The 19,457-nt window shown below is 47.9% G+C and overlaps 1 protein-coding gene across 1 annotated transcript; it reads right to left on the bottom strand.

Moving 5' to 3' along the window:
- Nucleotides 1-585: 585 nt before the first annotated feature.
- Nucleotides 586-19,207, bottom strand: LOC121092533 (serine protease inhibitor Kazal-type 5-like). The gene is made up of 12 exons (XM_040603730.1): nucleotides 19,029-19,207; nucleotides 18,465-18,531; nucleotides 16,696-16,823; nucleotides 16,473-16,524; nucleotides 14,041-14,201; nucleotides 13,363-13,444; nucleotides 12,778-12,845; nucleotides 11,820-11,910; nucleotides 9,956-10,083; nucleotides 9,525-9,588; nucleotides 6,359-6,411; nucleotides 586-2,284 (listed from the first exon to the last, which is right to left on the bottom strand). Exons 1-11 carry the CDS (start codon nucleotides 19,145-19,147, stop codon nucleotides 6,406-6,408), a joined length of 966 nt encoding a protein of 321 aa, XP_040459664.1. The 5' UTR covers nucleotides 19,148-19,207; the 3' UTR covers nucleotides 586-2,284; nucleotides 6,359-6,405.
- Nucleotides 19,208-19,457: the final 250 nt, after the last annotated feature.

Below are 19,457 nucleotides of genomic sequence, written 5' to 3' on the forward strand. Positions count from 1 at the left end.
AGCAGTGCACTGATGCACTTGTCAACTTTTTCTGTACTACAGGAAAGAGCAAAAATATTGTTTAGTCCTAAAATCCATCTTTTTGGCTGTTCACTGTTAACTCCCATGGTACCCAGTGTTCATCTGCTACCACACTCTTCATGGCCAGTTCCTGACCCACCTCGCCAAGGCCAAGTGACACCATCCCATAGGGCATCAGGCCAACCCTTGTGATGCCTGCATAGACTAGATGTACTGTACTTCCTTTAACTAGGAAGTCAGCCAACTTGGCGAAGATTGATATTTGCCCACACATGGTTTTCTTCCTGAAAATTCACTCTGTGCGTTACCCCTTTATACTTGATATCTTTAGTTTTCTTCAAATTTCTCCTGAAGGTTTGCCCGCTATTAAGGCAACAGAGCTTAGATTGGTCCTGAGCACTTTTTTTGCCCATCGTTTAAGGAAACTTCTGGCAATTCTTTGGATTGCTCTCAATGCCAGTCTTCCCAACTGGGATCCTAAGTTCTCCAAATTTCTCACTAACATTTCATCTTTCAAATTCTGTACTTGGTAATCAAAATCCTTACTTGCAGATCTATTTTTGACATAATTTAAACAGAGCAAGCTCGTGTTGAATCATCTGAGTTTTATTTTCTAAGAGAAGGACATCTCCAACATCTTTCTCACTTGAAAAGCAAATCCAAAACAACATGATTTGGGGGATTACCTAATGGAAAATTCTCTTTGCTCTCATACCCAGGAGCTCTGCTAATATTAGTAGTTTGCAGTTTGCATCTGCAAAGCTGAAGTCTCCCTAAGCATTTCCAGCTGCATTAATCTCTAATGACATTAGAGAGATCTCTAGTCATCTATCTTGTTTTCATCCTTGCTCCCTGATATTCAGCCCCAATGTCTCCTGCCCTGTCTTTTATCCCAGTTCTACCAAATGTCAAGGACTCCAAACCTTTAGGTCAATGCAGGCCTCAGCTACAAGGACCTCGTTCATCTTGATTACAATATCCACCTCTCAGGGCTCATTCCAGCCAAGACTAGCATCAGTTAATGCTTCCTGGCAGAAGAAAATTTATCTTGACAACTTAATTGCCAGCCTCTGTAAAAGCTGTCATGGTCAAGGAAATTCCTGCCAATGTCCACAGAGATGACACCTGAATCTCATCAGAAAGGAGATATTATTTGCAAACCAAATCTACAGTTAAAATAGGTTGACTCAGCATGTTCTGTCAGGATCAAAGCAATTCTTAATTCTACATTTGGGGACTAGCTTGCAATAGGGGACAGATTAAAGGGACAGAACAGCAAACACCTGTCAAGGATCTAGAGAAGGAACTGGGATCTGGAAGACAACACCACAGCTATAGCACATGTCTGCTGTCCCCCACGTCAGCCAAGGCACATAGTGCTCAGCTTTGGGCTCCTGTCCTGTGCACAAGGAAGATCCATGCTGTGACCCTACCAGCGAGCCACCTGCTTCACAGAAAGTGATTCAGTAAAGTTTTTTCCACCAGCTGTTTGTCCACCAGGACAGAGCCTTTCAGGACCAGAGCCAAAGGGGTAGCATATCCCACCCAGGGTAGACATGGAGCTGCAGGAGGAGACCTTTGGTTGTTCTTGTGTGCTTACACCCTTGTGTTTGTGCAACCACCACTTGCAGCCACATTGTGTTGACATCTACCTGTTTATTTTCCCTTTGTGAGGCATGCCAGGAGAGGGAGGGTTTGCAAAGCCCACCTGGCCGAGCAGCCCTGGACACGAGCACTCTGCTCTTTTCTTCTGCTGCCTCTCCAGGTTACCTCTAGTCCCAGATGCGAATTGTCTGTCACCATTTCTGCAGAATGTCACTGACATGGGCCAAGAAAGGAAGCAAACACTTGGAGGCCAGCAGGCAGTACAGCCAACTCACCCATTTTTTCAGAAATATATGCAGAAATTGTCCACGCTTCCTATCCTCAAACCAAGTGTGCAGTTGTTACTACACCTAACGCTAAACTGTTTCTCTTGGGAGCTTCAGCATCAAGGAACTGGATTTTTAATTTGCAAGTAGTTGCATTAACATCTTACTATTTTCAGTAAACAATTCGAGTGGAGTTGCTCACACCTTTATGCAGGGGAAAACATTGAAAATTCTCGTGTTGCAGTCCTGGTGGGCAGGCTGGGCAGCAGGAGGATTCCTGCAGCAGACTGGAGCAGGGAGATCCCAAGGAAATGGCCTGGACAAGAGGTCCCTGTGGTAGCAAGACCCTTGCAGGAAAAGACAGATGTGCGAACAGATGCCAAACAGGAGCCCTAAAAAGAGGAAAGAGAGAGGCCCAATCACCCGTCCCCAGGATAAAAGCAGATGGGCCGTGGAGTAGAAGTTGTGATAATCAAAGCAAATCATGCTGAAATCCCTAGGTACCCATATGCAGCTGTTGCTTGGTGGGACTAAGAATCACAGGGATGTAGGGGAAGCCAGAAAAGAGAGCGTTGAAGCAGATCCAGAGGGGCTTCACTGCACAAATGGCATCAGGCTCTCCATGTCATGACTGACTCAGTCCTTGGAGAAGCAGATGCCCCTAAACTGCAGGATTTCTAGCACCGTCTACTGTGGCAGACTGCAAGAGGTCCCCTGGCTGCAGCACACCATGCTGCCATGCATGGGGTCTCCCTCCGTGGTGGCTGCGAGAGCAGCAGAGAGGTGGTGGGCAGAGCTACCAGGCTCCAAAAGGACAGACTGTAGGGGAGTGAGAAACACCACGGAGAGTTCAAGGTCTGCTGAGGCATCTGCCAGAGTCAATAGTCCTCACTGTACACCAACAGCAGCATCTGCATGCCCTGAAGAATTGCATAAGTACCTGAAACCTTTTATGAAAAATAATAATAATAAAAAAAAAAAAAGGCAAGAGAGTCAAGTTTCCTGCAGAGAGCAGTGTAACTCAAAACCCAACTGTGTTGCAAGACCTGGAGACCGAAGCTGTCAATTCATCACACCAGCTCTGTAAAACCTCAGAAACTGCTGTGAACCACATGGGGTCTGTGGATATTGGCAAGAGACACCCTTTATAAAGTGTAATTTACAGTAAACTGAAGAATCCCTAGAGTGCTGGTACCTTTCCAGTTTTGTAGAGGACTGTTTTGGCCTCATTACTGTGTTAGAGGGCACCACAAAGGGTAACCAAGAGCAAACGTAACAGAAAGGGCAATAAATCCCCAAAACCTCTTGAGCCTTTGTTTCCTTCTCCCCAGCAGCCTTGCAGAAATAACACCTGGCATCACTCAGGCAGAGTTCCAGCGCACGCAGCGCTGCTCAGGACAGACACCATCGGCGACCCCTTGGAGCGATTTGCAAAAGGGGGTTGAAAGCAAGAAAGGACTGACCGGGCAGGGTGCTGAGCACAGAAGGGAGTCAGCATCGCTGCCTCTGGCAGGGCTGCTCACCACAGCCCAGGAGGTTTTAGCAAGTCACTGTCCTGCACCTTCTTGGCAGACAGGTTTGGAATCTGATTAACGATCCCTTATTGCCAGCTGTGATTTTTGTGGGTGATAGTTTCTGCCGGCAGCAGGAGAAATTCAGGTGGTGTTCAAATACTGACAGAAGAAGCTACTGGGGCACTGTCTTCATCAGTTCATTGCTCTTGGAGCACTGTTAATGCAGGTTTTATGGGTGATTATTTCAAAACTTAAATACTTGAAATCACTACAAAACATAATAGCTTTCAAGTACACTGATTTTCATTTGCAAGGATTTATTTAAAGTCACAAATTGTGCACTACTTTTCTGAACTCATGTAGATGCCCTTGCACATGATTTTGGCTAGAATCAGCGAGAAGACATCATCAGAGAACATTTTTACTGTGTGATATTCATCACTCTCAGGCTGCATAAATAACATTCAAGAATTTACTTGTTTCATCACAGCTCAAAGGCAGACAGACTTTGCATCCCCCAAAACAGCTAACCAGAACCAAACTGGCGACTTTCACCCTGCATGACTGTACTTGGTGGGGGGATTTTCCACATAGAAATAGGCAGTCATAATTTATTTCTAAATCATACTATTTGTTCACGTTAAAAATCAGCATACAAAATATTAACTACTCATGTCAGTTAGCTGATAATAAAATTGGATTTTGTTATTATCAGCAGAAATAAAATGTGTAAGCATTTTGAGAGTTTAAAATCAATTCTCATTAACTACATCAGAAGAAAAGGATTTGATAACTTAATTGGAAAAAAAAAAATCTATTTCTTTTATGCGAGTGAAATTAATTGGTATTAGGTAAAATCCTGCCAAAATCTGAAAGTCACTTCAGCCTTATCTGCAACAGAAAGTGTTTACAGATCAGGTCACAGCTAAAATGGACTCAAACACTGTGTATGTTCACTCAAGGTCTTCTGGAAATGTCCTGCAATAATGTTTATACAAATAAAGAACATATTTGCTTTAAGTAACAGCTATAAAAGAAAGTACAGAAAGTGCGTGCAACCTGCCAGCAGGTTTCTGTTAACACACCATCACAGGCTCCTGCTTTGCAAATCCCACCCTGTTCTCAGACACATTGCCTGCAACGAGCCAGGGGAGCCCTTGGCTTAAAGACCTGGCTTCATCTGAAAATGGTTTCATTCTAAGGATGGATCAGAACTGTCTGTAAATCAGTGCAGTCACAAAACATCATCACTTTTCCTTAAATAGCTCAAGCCATTCAACACACACAGTCACAGAAGGGCTGAAGTTGGCAGGGACCGCTGGAGGTCATCTGGTCCAACCCCCTGCTCAAAGCAGGACCACCTAGTGCTGGCTGCCCAGGATGGTGGCCAGGTGGCTTTTGAGTATCTCCAAGGATGGAGACTCCACAACCTTGCTGGGCAACCTGTGCCAGTGCTTGCTTCTCCATCTCCCCAAGCACCAAGACCCAAAAAAAAAGGAACCCTCCCTACAGAAGGTGGCTCCCAAGATGGGCACTGGCTGAACCCTTGTGCAGGGAAGGAAGTTCAGGCCAAGGCAGAAGGGTGACCCAGAAGCACTTGGCAAAGGTCCATGGGCCACCAAAGATGGCTGAGCTTCCTGCTTGGCCAGTTCTGCCTCAAGGATGCCATCAGCACTTCTGCCCTCTCAGAGGCAGAAATACTGCTGGCCAAATTCACATCTCCAGATCCCAGAGATCTTTCTGGCTTGGCAGGGCTCCACACACACCTTGATCGGTGATGTTAGATGGTATCTGCCTCCCACAGCCACTCAAAATGAAGTGGTCTGGATTTCCCAGTGCCTCAGCTGCAGAGCCTGGAAGAGGGCACTTACTGCAACAGCCAAACTGCCAGCCCAGTATGTGGGGTGCTTTAAAACCAGTTTTCCTCTGTGGGTTTCCAAATGTATACCAATCACATCTCAGAACAACCCTCTGAGGTAGGTAAGCATCTTTTAATGTCCATTTTACAGGCAAGAGAAAAGGGCTGAATGAGTGGTGAAGCGATGGACCCAAGACCTCACAAAGAGTCAGGAAGAACCTGACCCCAGTCCCTCCTCACAAAACCTCAGATATGCTTTTCCACCCTTGGTTCAACAACTTTGCCCGGTATTTACAGCAGCTGGTGCACCCCAGGGGCATCTGTGCTTGCTTACTGCCTGAAGGGCAGGCACTGCAAAGCCAGAGTGGGGACTCATGGGTCCTTCCTGCGAGGCTCGGTGAAGAAAAGTGACATGAAGCTGCTGAGTTATCTTTATTGTAAAGCACATTAAGACACAGCAAGGCGGCAGAAACCGCAATGGTAGGCATGGGCCAGACCTGGGAAGACACCCAACCGGGTACCCACAGCCCTTCGCCCTCCACCTGAGCAAGGACGGGCCCATTCGCTGCAGAAGGGGATGAAGGCAGCTCTGGCAGTGCTGGGGACTCAGCAGCTCCCCTGATGCTCAACATCAACTCTTCCTTTACTTGCCCTAGGGAAACTGGGGGGGGAAGACAGTTCATTACTATATTCCCAGAAAGCAAAGGGACATGAAAGGGCTGTGAGGAAACCTCAAAGCTGGGATGTTCACATGCTCTGTAGGGGCTCGGGGCCACCCCTGCCATGGGGGGCAGGCAGCACACTGGTCTGCTAGCATCCTCCCCACTCCACAGGGACAGCTTGGCTGAAAAAACAGAGCCAGGGGAAAAGGAATGGGCAGAGCCCGCCACCACAGGCACTAGAATGTTTGCCCATTCCCGCAGGCTCAGCCCCACCATCCCCTGGCTGCAGCGAGAGGGAAAAGCACGATGCAGAGCCCATTGCCCCAGCCCTGCAGCATGTCCAGGCAAGGCTGGACACTCCAACCCTTGTGCAAGGCAACGTCCAGGGGACAGGCTGGCCAAGGGGGTAAATCACTGCCCCTCTCTCTGTACCTTTGGTCACAGCTGATCCCTGGTGTTTGCTGGCAGTCTGAACTCCGTTACTTCTAGAAGGAAAGAGCAAAAAATTAGTCCGTCTCCAAGCATGACCACTGCTGTGTGACACTGGCTGACAGCCCCTCGGGCCAGCTCCATGGCCACAAGAAACAACTGCAGAGAAGCCTGGCACCAGGGCAGGCAAGTTAGGTCACTGCCAGCCTAAGAAAGACTAATTTTAGCCTGAAGCTAGGTGATTTCCACACCTACTACCTAACTGGGAAAGGTCCTGCTTTTTGTTCTTTTTCGTCCATCCACCACCTTAAGAAGAAGCATGACAAAATAAAGAGCATTGTAAAAAAAAACCAGGACTTGCCTATTGCAAACCTGGGAGTTGTCTGTTTGTTAAGAAGCAGATTTAAAAAAAAAAAAAAAAAGAAAGAAAAAGAAAGAAACTGGATATTCCCGTTCTCCCCTGACCTATGCATTAACGTGAGCAGACCGGTGACTACCACACAGATGATCTGTGGACAAACCTTTGAACAAGTAAAGGAACTGCAAGATATGCAGCATTAAAAGTGAAATGTGCTGGAAAGACCCACAATTAATTCATCCATATGACAGCATTGCAGGACCTACTGGCCAGCTAGCTTACTGAAAAAGATAACCAGGAGCCAGACCTGTATTTATCTTCAGTAAAGCACAACAGGATCAAAGCAAGTTGGTCACAGCACAGATCTCCTAGGTAAGGTGGTGAGCCAAAATGCTGTGGACAGACTCTCTCTGCAGCAAGGTTTTCCCACCAGAGTAGTCCACAGATACACCCTTTAGTGTCTCTCTCTCAAACCATACAGCTCCTATCCCTTCCTACAAACATCCTTCCCTGATGGCAATCTGGTCACCAGGCAGGGAGAGTTGCCAGAAACACCTGGAAATGCAGTAGGAGCTTGGCAGGGAGGATTGGCTGCAGACATTGGGCTGCAAAAGCATGAGGCAGCTTGGACACACATTTTGTCAGGCAACCCAGCACTCTCCCTGGATAATTTCAAAATACAACTCAAGAAAATATTACATTTTGGGGCAACAATTTTTTATCTTCCTCCAAAGCCTAAAGAGAGGCCTTTGCATTTTCATTCCGCACAGTGCAAATGTCCAAAACCATTTCTGATGCCAAAAGCACTGCTAGAGCTGGTTTCCTCTGCATTTCAGTAGCATATACCGAGTGTCTGAATCTTCAGCAAAAAGAAGAATTCATTACACCACAAATGACCATGAACTTCAGTACTGAAAATAACATTGCTCTGTACATTGTTCATAAGCTTCCATAAGTTTCCAGTCTGATTCTTCTGGTGACATAATATACATAAATAAAGAATAAATCGTTGTGCGTGGGGGTTTATGTTTAGCTTTTTTTTTGCCCTAAGGAAAAAGCTTATCGCTTTCCCTTTTAATTGCATGCAACTCTCCTTGGAATACTTAACATAGCTACAAGCTGTCTGACTTTCAGTAAATGGCATACTCCTCTAATTGCAAAGGCTGGAGAGCTGTAGCAGCTTGGTAAAACACAAAAAAAGTAAGGAATTCCAGACTGGGAACAGTTTTGTGGGAATCCTCTCTATGTCTCACTTTCCTTGGTATACCCAATCTCATCTGCCTTGGGCAGCATGAGCAGAGTCACCACAGGATTTCGTAGTGCCTGGTTTCCCTGTGCTCCCAGAATATACAAGCCAACAGTGGCTCCATCACTGTTGTGATGTGAAAGCCTCCAGTATAATCACAGGCAAAATTAGTTCTTTCTGCACTATGGTTTAACTTCAAACAAAGTTGAGAGCACTCTGCTGCTTTACAGAAGACGGGAAAAGGAGCTGGGATGTTTATTTTTTAGTGTTTTGGACATCTGCTGGCAACCTGGCACTGAACACAGGAAGGCATGACACGACAGCTGTCCCACAGAAAAGCTCTTAATTGCCTACAAATACACTGATAGCAAATCCACGTTCAGAAGCCAAAGCTCCCACCTGAAACTTTACAGACCTTCTCTTTAGCTGGTTCAATATTTTGATTCTCTCCAGGTTTGGAGCAGGAGCAAATCTCAGTATTTCCCTGGGGATGAATATTCAGTTCCTCAAGACTTCACACCAATACAGAGGACAGCCCTCCCCGAGTGCTACAGGGCATCCCATGCACTCAAGAGACCCAAACTGGGAGACCCTGGCAGCAAACCAAAGTGCTGGAGACTGCTGAGCTTCCACTGCTGGAAAGACAAACCACAACTGAGAAATGTTTAACCCATCTGCTACGTGGGATCACACAAGATGTCAAGGCTCAAGACCTTTGCCAAAAGTATGCCAGCTGGTGAATATTTTTCATTTCCGAGCCATCTCCCTGGATATTCTTTAGGAAATGAGCCCTTTATGGTTTATGCAGTTCTGGTCTTCCTGGCCTCACCAAAGTCTCAGGAGGAAAGCCAGAAGTTTTCCCAGATGTGTCACACTCCTACCATACAGCCTAGGTAAAACATGGAGACCATGCCCAAGTTATATATTAAATCCAAGCCCGAACATTTATTTAAACACCTGGACCACAAGCATCCCACTCCTGGGGCTCTAATGATCCTGCTACAGCTGCTGGGGCCAGGCTGGCTCTCCAGCATGCACTTGGAGTGAGAAATGAGATGCTACACGCAGCCAAGAGGCACTTCAGGTGGATGTTTTCTCCACCTCTCAGCGACACCCCATTTCAGGGGAAAAAGGAAAAAACAAACCAGCAAACAAAACAGAGGAGAGGGGGCTCCAATAGCCCTCTTCCCTCCCAGCCTGCAATACAACTGAGCCCTCCTAGCCTGAAGGACCCCCCAAGAGGACCCTAACAGGACCAGAGCACACCGTGCCTCCCGGCTGAAAATCACCTGCAGAGCCTGGCTTTAACTCATTAGTTCCGTTCACCTGTTCATTCAATTAACCTGTTAGTTAACCTGCCTGCAGGGTCCAGGTGCTGACCCCCAGCTGCTGCCGACGAGCACAGCAGGGCAGCTGGTGACTGATGGCCATCTATACATTTTTCACTCTCCGTTGCAGCTGCCTGGATCAGGACCCCCGAACCGAGATGGTGCTGACAGGGGAGTTTCACAAAGGGAAGGGAAAAGACTGATGTTTCCCCAGCCCAGCCGTGCCGTGCTGCTTACCACTTCAGGGGCAGGCTTTCGGCATTCACCTCGGTAGTTTACCGTGATGTAGTTTGAAGCTCTCCTGCAAAAAGGAGGACAAGACACTGCTTATTATTCGCTTGCAGTGCTAAAGCACTCTGCCATCAGCATGACAGTCCTCTGTGAATTCCTTAATACTTTGATACTACTTCCAATATGATGGCATTTATTACTCCCCAAACAATCTTATGATTGGGCAGAAAGGGAATAGGGGACTCTAGAAACTTGTGTATCTTAATTAGCTGTCATCAGATTAACCTCAGGAATTTTGATCTATGTTTGCTTAACAGCAAGGCACCAAGGACATACTTGATAGTGAGTCATGATATATCAAAACAAACACTGTGCTGCAAAAGACACTCGGGAATGGTGGGTGACCCTGTATTACTGAAATCTCTCCGCCTACTCACATGGCAGCTGAACACAAGTCACATTCATTTTTGTATGTTTTCCCATCAGTGCCACAGACTGGTTGTGAGGATTCACTGCAGAAAATCCTTCCACCCTTTACCCCGTGCAGAATTCGATCACAGTCCAGCTGAAGAGAGAAAGAAGTTACATTTGGTGCTATTTCACTTGCAAGACCCTCCTTGACATGACTTACATGTGCTTACAAACGAAGCCTTGTCATGGGGGCCCCTCTGCCCTGCAGCACGTCCACCACACCTCCAGCAAGGCTGGGCTTGTAAAGAGGTAGGGTCTCTTGTTGGACTGGCCAGCCAAGCTTTGGGGACAGATCCTTCCCTGCCCCACTGCCAGGCGCAGACCCACTCATCTGATCCACCTTGGTCCAGGGCAGGTGTATTTCTCTCACCAAGGATGATCCACAAGAGGATGAAAACTTCTGCTATCGATCCCTAGTCCTCCTTATCAGGGCTTCGATGCCATTTTATCTTGGAGAATGAAGATGAAGCCCGTTGACCAAAGTTAAGGAAAAAGCAGTTTCCCCGCAGACCCCCACTGCCTGGGGGCTGTGCGACACACAGCACAGCTTCTGACACCCGCTAAGTTAAGAGACACGAACATATATAACTCATTAAGGGTGCCTTGTTTCCTCTCAAACATGAGAACGGGAACGTGTAGACACAGCTTTCCTAACAAGCCACATATGACACAGCCAGGACAAGCTCACAGCACACGGAGTGGCCTCTGGGGACCCCGAAAAACCTTTTGCACTTAGGTCCCCACCCTACAAGCACACCAGGGCGGCTGTTTGCAGAGCCATAGCAAATTTCAAACAGCAGAGGTCAGAGATACCACAGTTTGTTCCCTGGCACACACAGCCCCTTCCTCAGCCTGGCCACCCACCTCAGCTCCCGGTGTTTAAAAAATGATGAAGACAAAGGAGTGAGTAAGGGGTTCCCCATCCCCTTCTCCAGGTGCTACAAAACATGTTGTAACAACTGCAAACGGTGTAACCTGAGGAGAGCTGCAGCTGGGCTGGAGATGACATTCTGCCTCCTGTCCCACCTGGAGATGCAGCATTTTACACAGAACGATGATTTATCAACAGCACTACAGGGCAGGAAGCACCACAGGGAAGGAAGGTCTCATGCCAGGTGGCACAGGGGGTACAGTGACATTGGGGTGCTGTGGTAGCACCTGCTGGTTAAACATCACTTGCCAATTTTATTAATATGCTGCTTCCTCCCTCATCTAGGTAATTACTGATGACGTGAAAGCAGACAATGCTGACTTTTGCAATTCTCTGCTAGATGCCTTCCTACGCACCAGACATTGCTGCCTGCAGCACGACCCATGTGCCTGCACTGCTGCCCGGGGCAGGCAGCCACCCCACTGGAAGTCCCACATCACAGGTCCCAACAGTCAGTGCCACCGCTCCTTTGGCTCTGAGGAATTGCCTGTGACAAAACTCACAGGTGGCCCTAGAAAGAGGAGAGGAGCAGATTTTCTCTGAACCACCTCTCATCAGTCAAGCTCACCAGCATCCACTCCTCCTCCGGTGCTACCAGGAAATACCACTAAGCCCTGAAGCAGACTGGCACTATCATGCCTAATGCTTCCTCTGGAATGCATCAAAATTGCTGTACCTGAACAACCTACCAGGACTTTTAACTCAAACATCTCTTTTCCAAAAGTAGTCAGTGCTAAAGGCTTCAGGAAAAGCTGAGGCAGTTTGTAGTATGGTCCCTCCAGCCCCACAGAAACACACGGAGCTGGTGGAGGCTCAACACCAGCAGAAGAGCATCCTGCAGGAGAAGTCCCCATTCCTGCCCATGCAGCTGACATCTGAGATGCAGGAGGTGGGCTTACCAGCTGGTAGGAGTCTGTGTCTTTGCTCTGTGTCTTACGGCCAGGTGCTGGGTTGCAGTTCCGACCACTCTGAGCCACATTTCCTTGTGGGCTGGCAGGGAGAGAAAGCAGAGAGGCAGCTCATCACACCACCCCTCCAAAACAGGGGGAGCTTAGTGTGAGCCCACCCTCCTTGCAGACCCCCACAGCTCTCAGGGAGCTGCTTGCACTACAGCATCCACCCAGCCACCAGGACAGGAACAGGCAAGAAGCCCCCCAGTCACCTGTTAATGGGGGGACAGGTGACACTGGGACAAACCTTGCCCTGTGCTCAGCTCAAATGCATCACCACCCCAGGGCTCTGCACCTGTGCCTGTTGGCATCACATAGTAGATAGGGAGATGAGAGGACTGAACCAGCCAAAAGCAAGAAGTCTCACAGCTTCCCAGCAAAGGCTCTGAAAAAGCAGCAGCTGAGTCCTGCTCAGGTCCAGCAGCTATAAAACAAACAGGAGTGTCTAACCTGCACCCAAAACCCACATGGTGCACCAGATACTGCCTCCAAGCCAGCAGGTGAGGATAAGCCAGGGCCAGGCAGACACGTGTGCCTTGCCAGGAGGCAGGATTTGCTGGGCAAAGGTATCCTGAGAGGGATTTTGAGCACAGCAATCGCTGCTGCTTTGTACACAGCAAAGTCGAGACCAAAAAGGAGCAAGCGTTGCATGAGCAACATGCCCCGCTCCATGTGTCTCTTCCCCATCACCAGCTTAGCCAGTGGGGAGAAGTGCTGTACTGAGCACCAAACACCACAACATTCAATTCTCCATCCCAGTGTCACTTGTGTGCAACTGAACCATTCCTGCTCCGATTAACCTCCTAACCACCTCTAGGAAAAAACATTGGTGGAAGGGTCATAAACCAGTGCCAGGGCTGGTGGGGCGGTCGGGGGACAGTGCCACCCCAGGTGCTGCTGAACTCACCCTCTGCTTGAAGAGAAGGGACGTCTCTCATTCATACCCTGCTGTGACCCTGAACCACCGCAGTTCTTCTGCAAAAGGGGCAGGATCACATTCAACAACCAAACATAGAAACAACTTTTATACAACCAAAGCAGCAGCAATTTAAATTGGCTCCTGTCCTCCCCTCTTCTCCCAGACCCAGAGAATTACAGGGTTGTTCTTAGGGAAGCAGGTTTGATGCTTGCTCCATACGCTCTCGTTGGTTTTAATACCCACCAAATGTTATCATCTGAGGGCTTACAGGACTGTGGGGCGTCTGAACCTGCCCCTTACCTCTCATATAGCATCACACCACCAGGAAAATGAAAGGAGATGTTCTGTCAGGTTCAAACGTGCCCACTTTGTAAGCTCACACACAGGTCCATCCCACAAATGAGAGAGGTTTTGCAATACAATCTGCTTCCCCCCCATCGTTAACTGGCTTCAGCATCCCAAGCACCATGGTCACCCCAGGCTGACCACAAACAGTACCTGGCCATCAGGATCCCACAGACTGTCACCAGCCCCTTTCTCTGAGCTCAGGGCACACTCTGAGCTCCATCTCACCTGATTTGTACCCTTTGAAGCAAGCGGTTTGTTGCGCTGGGCAGTTCCACCAGACTGACCTCCTCTTTGGGCTTCTTTTTTGCTGGAAGAAAGGGAGAGGAGGAAAACAAAGTGCTATGGCAATGCGAGTGCTGCCAGTACCCAGGGCTGCCCTGTAAGCCAGCATCGTGTCGTTAGGCACCACCTCCCCATCCACAGTCCCTGTTCCTGGTGGTCCTGTTCCTAATTCCCACCCCTAAGCCTTCTCCCTTCTCCTCACCATTCCCACTGTACGCTACATCCTGGATCCAGGTGGCTGCTTTCATATCAGGGCTGCTTCTGCATATGCTCTATGGGAGTAGAGAGAGAGCATCTGGAAGGCAAAGTACACGTGTGGGAAACTCCTCAGGAGCTGCCAGCGCCCGACAGTCCCCCAGGAAGGGGGTTGCTCTCTATCAGCCTTGCTTCTCCTCCTCTACTCCACGCTGCTTCTCACCTGCCCCTGGGCCCTTTGCGTTGAAAGGGAAGTGGGAAGAGGGGCAATGGCTGGAGCCCTACTGCCGGAGCATCTCTTGGAGGGCCACTGGGATTCAGGACTCTCCCAGGCATCGCCCAGAGCAGCTTCACAGGCAGAAGCTGCAGTTTTGCAGCTGGAGATTTCCCTCTTTGCTGTTGTTGCTCAAAGGAAGCTGTACTTACAACTTCTCGGCGCACATGAGACATTTGTTGGTGTGCTGCTTGCCAGAGGAATCCCGGACAGGGTCATTCTCCCTCGTGCAGGACAGTCGGCCACCAGCTTCAAACTGGGAGCGATACTCACTGCAGTCGTCCTGTGGAAGGAAAGCAACAGTTATGGCACCCTGTCCTCCTCACCTTGTTGATCTGATTCTTAGAAACTTGGAGTTTCCTGACAGGATCATATTAAACCATCACAAGTGCATCACAGGAGATCCTGGGTGTGGGAGAGAGAAGAGGGCGTGCAGTTCCAGCTACCTAGTATATAAACAGAGGAGTGAGTCACAAAAATTATGGGTCCTTCTGCCTGCATAGCACGTGCTGGGAGTTTTCTAGCATAGTCCAGCTAATTATTATCCTCCTTGTTGGGCTATCCAAAGCATGCCAATGATGTGACTGATACAGTAATGAAGTCCCTCCCACTTCCTTAATACACAGCTACAGCCTTTTCCCAGATTGTAGCTCGGATAATTTAATTTACAAAACAAGCAGCATCCCCCAAACCAACTACAGTTTGGCACACGTCAATCAAGAAGCAGCAGTTAAAACATAAAAGCACAATACAAACATACTTAATGGTCCACGAGCAGCGGAAGGTTGTTTGCAGAGTGAATGATTAATTTGTTCCCTGTTCAAAATTGCTGTACAGAAACCACGTTAATTTGCCTCTGTTATGTAACATGGATGTAAACATTCAATCCCCCTAATTTCAACTAATTCAGGCACTGCAATAGCCGGTTCCAAACAGCAAGTAGAGAGGATAAGTAACTGTATCCCACTTACCCTGTATTTTTTACAAATAGGTTTTAACATTTGCAATTTTCTGCCCATTTCACAATAGGGAAGTTTTTGCTGGCTTGCATTAAGGTCCTTAGCAGGTCATTGACCTCATCCTTTGGTTTGTTCAGAAGTTTCCATCACCCCATTCTCTCTGCCAGGGAAGAATTTCCCTAGCATCATGTCCTGCATCCCATCCAGGGCACCTCAGCTTTCCTACTGGACTAACACTAGCAAAACACTCAGAGTACGAAGCCCCATGTTTCCCTAGAGCCAAACTAGCCACGGGTAGGAGATATATGGTCTGGCACAGGATGAGCCTGCACCTGCTGTGACAAAGAGCCACATTGCGTTGCTCCCATCAGAAATAAATGTCACACCCCGCTTCAGAGGAACTCCCTGAAAGCCTCACTGCTTCACCACATCACCAGTGCGTGCTCACACCTCTGTGCAGTTCAGGCAATGTTTTTGTCCCCCAGCAAGCTCTCCCAGCCCCTCTGTGCCTTGTTCCCTGGGACCAGCCCAGCTCAGCACCCTGGTCATCCACCTCCAAGACAGATCTGCTTTTCCCTAATAGCCTCTCTCAAACAGTCTCCCTTTGAACTAGCATTTCTGGAGCTCTGTTAACTTCCCGACCTCTGCTGCAAAAACCTCACTGAGTACATCTAAGACTTGCATTTGCCTTCTTCATGGCCTGTCGTATCCCTGACCCGCTAGTAAATGCAGGGCTTTCTTGTCCTTTGTCACTTCTAACTGACAAGCAGGAATCCTTGTTAATCACTGACTGTGTGATCTTGCACTGTTATTACATTTTATCTTGTTTCTATTACTCCAGGCCTCAGTGCTATCCAATTAGTCCTGAGTGATGTGCTGATCCTCCTCTGCTGATAGTGCCTCCCAGCTTTGCCATCAGCAAATTTCACTTATGCTTCCATTTTTTTTCTGCCAAAGTTGTTTGGAAAAACAGTGAAACAGGATTATCCCAAAGACTGAGGCTTAAGGGGACCGCAGCAGCCCCTACCATAGCAGAAATTAAAAGGTAAATGTTGGAAAGTGCTTTTTCTCTCCACTTACAGAGCTGCTTCTGCCAGCAAAGCATCAGTGCACAGGGACATGGTGGCTGCAGGGTGGCAGGGCGAAGGTGGCGAACGGCAGCTCTGTGAGAACAAGGTTTCCAACAAAAACTAAAACTGAGCCACTGGCCCATGGAGATAGCACAGAGCTGAGCTCTCCTCACAGAACACAATAATCTCTTGAGCTTTGCAGAGTTCAGATTTAAAGCTTTTAACCCGGATTTTTCTTTTTCATCTAATTAGCACCCACAGCAGCCCTGATCTCTCCACCAGGTTTCAGGACAGCAGAGCACACCCAGTTTCTTATTAGGATGAGATTTGCCTGTCCCTAGGTCCACAGGTCAGTGGGACAGACCATAACGTTCAGGCACACAGTTGTTCACTTGAGGGATTCAAGAGCATGAAGAAATAATGAGGGAAAGGGAAGTGGATCTCAAAATTAAATCAGTGGAGACAGAGCAACTGAGTAGAATAATGTTGCCCTTTCTCTATCAGGTGAAAATCCAATAAAGTTTTATATTGACCGGCCTAATACTTTAATCTCACCTTATCTTTTCCTTGTCTGTTCTTAGATAACTTCCGCTCGTTCTCCCTTTTGCTGGAAGAGAAGCAAGATGAGAAAGTGAATACCACGGTGCTCCAGGGAGTGAGAGGTTTTCCCCCGCCATCGGCTGCAAGAGGGGTGAGCAATCCCGTCCGCTGGCGTCGGCAGCCAGGTCACTCCAGCAGCCACTTTCTCAACAGAAAAGGCGTTTTTTGATGTACTCACAACTTCTCTGCACACATGATGCATTTATTGCTGTGCTGCTTCCCAGAGGAATCCCGGACAGGGTCATTTTCTCTAGTGCAGGAAAGTTTCCCTTTCTTGAACAAATCCCGAAACTCACGGCACTCATCCTATGGAAATGCCAAAAGCATGGTTGACATAGATATGCTGAGAGACACACGTCCCACAAATCCACAAAGAACTATTCACCCAATTAATTACATTTCAAACCCTATTTTGTTTCCTTGAGGCGTAACTCAGTGGAAAACCACAGTCTGCCTGATACATTCTCTTAAACTATAGCATGCAACATAAACCAAATAAATCGATATGTTTAGATGAGCAGATTTGTCTTTTGCATCCAGGGCAGCCTTATTTCTATTTCTATTAGATAAGACATGCAACAGCCTGCCCGAAGGATCTAGTCTCTGCTCTAAGTATAAAAGCTATAATTTCTTAGTGAATTTTGAATGAGGAAATAATTCATTTTCCCATCTCTTGTGAGAGACCACACTACCAAGAATTTGAAAATCCATACACAGTAAAAAGATGAAGCTGGAGGCATAAAAAAAATATAAATCCTAGCACACCTCACATTTCCAGGTATGCTAGCATAAGAGGTGGGCATTTTTACCTTCCACTTAACACAATGTTAACACATTAATTGAACCAAAGCACTCTATTTCACAAAAGTCTTTTGTAGCAAGACCTGCTTAAGCCTTCAGCCTGGTCTTTACACTCCTCTGAACAGCTTTCCTATAACTTTCAGGGCACACAAGCAGGTTTGCAGCATAATAAACACGTGCCACATGTGAAGTCTTTAGGTTCTTTTATGCAGTACTTCTAAGGTTATCTGTCATGTGATTTGTAATACATTCCCTCCCCCAGATAGGGAAGTCAAGCTAGAAAATTACTTGCCAAAAGCCAGACAGAAAATACATGGCTGAATAAAGAAATTCAATGTAGGTCTCTTCCTGAGACTGTGAAACTGTCCTTCTGCCTTCAGGACCACACACTGGCAAGTCAGGTGTTTAAAGAAGATCTCCTTTAGCACAGATATACTTTACAAAACCTTTAAATTACCCAGACACACAAGACCTAGAAAGCTACCCTGCTTAACTAGAAAAAGAGAAAAAAAAAAAAAATCAATGCAACCGACACTATCTGATGGAAGCCAATTCACTCCTATCTAGGATAAAAACCCAAAGCTCAAAAAAACAACTCCCTCCCCATAAAGACCTGCTATCTAGAAAAACAGCTATGGGTAAAAAGAACTAGCCAGGTGCATCAACGAGATAAACAAGGGACAATTAGAGCCAGCCTGCTCCCACACCCTGCCCTAGTCAGCGCTCACATGCACCATCATTGCTATTAATCATTTGTCAGATGCCAAGGGTGCCTTATAAACAGTCAGGTATCCTCCGCAACCTATACTCTGGGTCAGGCACAGACCATATATGCCGTATCGGTAATTGCCGGACAGGGACTAGATTGCCTGGGAGGAGCTGTGAGGAGGAGGAGTGCGGGTTTCTTTTGTGCTCGTGGATAGCACAAAGCCTCACACTCCTTTTGATCCTCCTCCCGAGGCAGAGCACACGTGTCCTGCTCCCACGGCAGGACCGTTCCCCATCAACCAAGCCAGATTCCCACGCCACCAACAAGGAGACACACTCGGCAAATGGGTGTTCAGAGGCAGAAGATGCAGTGCCACCGCATCATGCTGCTCCTGGTGCACCAATAAAGCTGGCTTCAGTAGCAACGTTTCACCTCACCTCTCCCAAGGAGTTCACGTTCCTGATCGCCTCTCCACCACTCCCTTTGTTTTTTGAGTCTCTCTCCCTGCAAGAAAGGGAGGCATGAGTGACGGAGCAGCGTGCAATCGTCGGATGTAAAACCAAAATAGCTAGTGATTAAAGGCCAGTCCTGCCAACCCCACCTCCCCGTTGCGCAAGGCAGCGGGACGGACCAGCGCTGGGGCTCCAGCTCAGTGGGATATCAGAGGGACCAGACCTCCGCATTGGGGCATTTTGCTATCCTTTCTCTCTGCCTAACATCCAGGTGTTTCCATCTTATTAAACACCATCTACAAAAACAAGAAACTAAATCCATGCATCTTTTCACCCTGGATTTGCTCCTCACACCCTGTGGTTTCTCTCCCACAAGTGGTGAGCTGGAGAGAGCTACTGAGTTCATAGGTTTCCTGAAGAGCTGCCAGCTGGTCTGTGTGTCCCAGGACTATGCTTGTACACCAGAGCCCCCCTCATCACTACAGGAAGGTGCAACATGCTGCAGGCTGGCAGGATGGCCACTGGAGCCAGCACGTGGCCAGTACTCACAGCAGCCTTTGGCACATCAGGCACTTGTTGAGGTCTGCTTTGCCATCTGGGCTGCTGACCGGCTCCTTGTTGGTGGGACAGGAGAACTTCCCGCTGCGCAGAAGTGACCAAATTTTCATGCACTCATTCTGAAAAGCAGAGGAGAACAGTCATGGGAAGCTCCCTCAGAGGTCATTGAGATCCTGAGAATAGTTAATTCACATTTAAGCTTTTTTGGGTGGGCTACGAGCTCTCACTAGCAAATTTGTTCACACCAGGCCTGGAGCTACCACCCCCCTCATCCCCATCCCTTGCCACACACCACGCGTGGTGCAGGCTGCACCCAGAGTCCCGCTCGCAGCTCCCGAGGCAGAAAAGATAACGAGAAAGTTCAAAACCCGTTGCGAGGGCCATTATTCACAGGAAAAGGAATACATATTTAATTTGCAT

Source organism: Falco naumanni, chromosome 8, assembly GCF_017639655.2.
Source record: "Falco naumanni isolate bFalNau1 chromosome 8, bFalNau1.pat, whole genome shotgun sequence".
In the NCBI taxonomy this organism is placed as follows: Eukaryota; Metazoa; Chordata; class Aves; order Falconiformes; family Falconidae; genus Falco; species Falco naumanni.

Excerpts from the sequence above, each read along its gene's own strand:
- LOC121092533 (XM_040603730.1), bottom strand. The coding sequence starts at position 19,147 with ATGAAAATTTGGTCACTTCTGCGCAGCGGGAAGTTCTCCTGTCCCACC. Across the intron at positions 13,445-14,040 it reads CTCATGTGCGCCGAGAAGTT|CAAAAAAGAAGCCCAAAGAG; the intron begins GTAAGTACAGCT and ends CCTTTCTTCCAG. Across the intron at positions 11,911-12,777 it reads CCCTTCTCTTCAAGCAGAGG|CCCACAAGGAAATGTGGCTC; the intron begins GTGAGTTCAGCA and ends TCTCCCTGCCAG.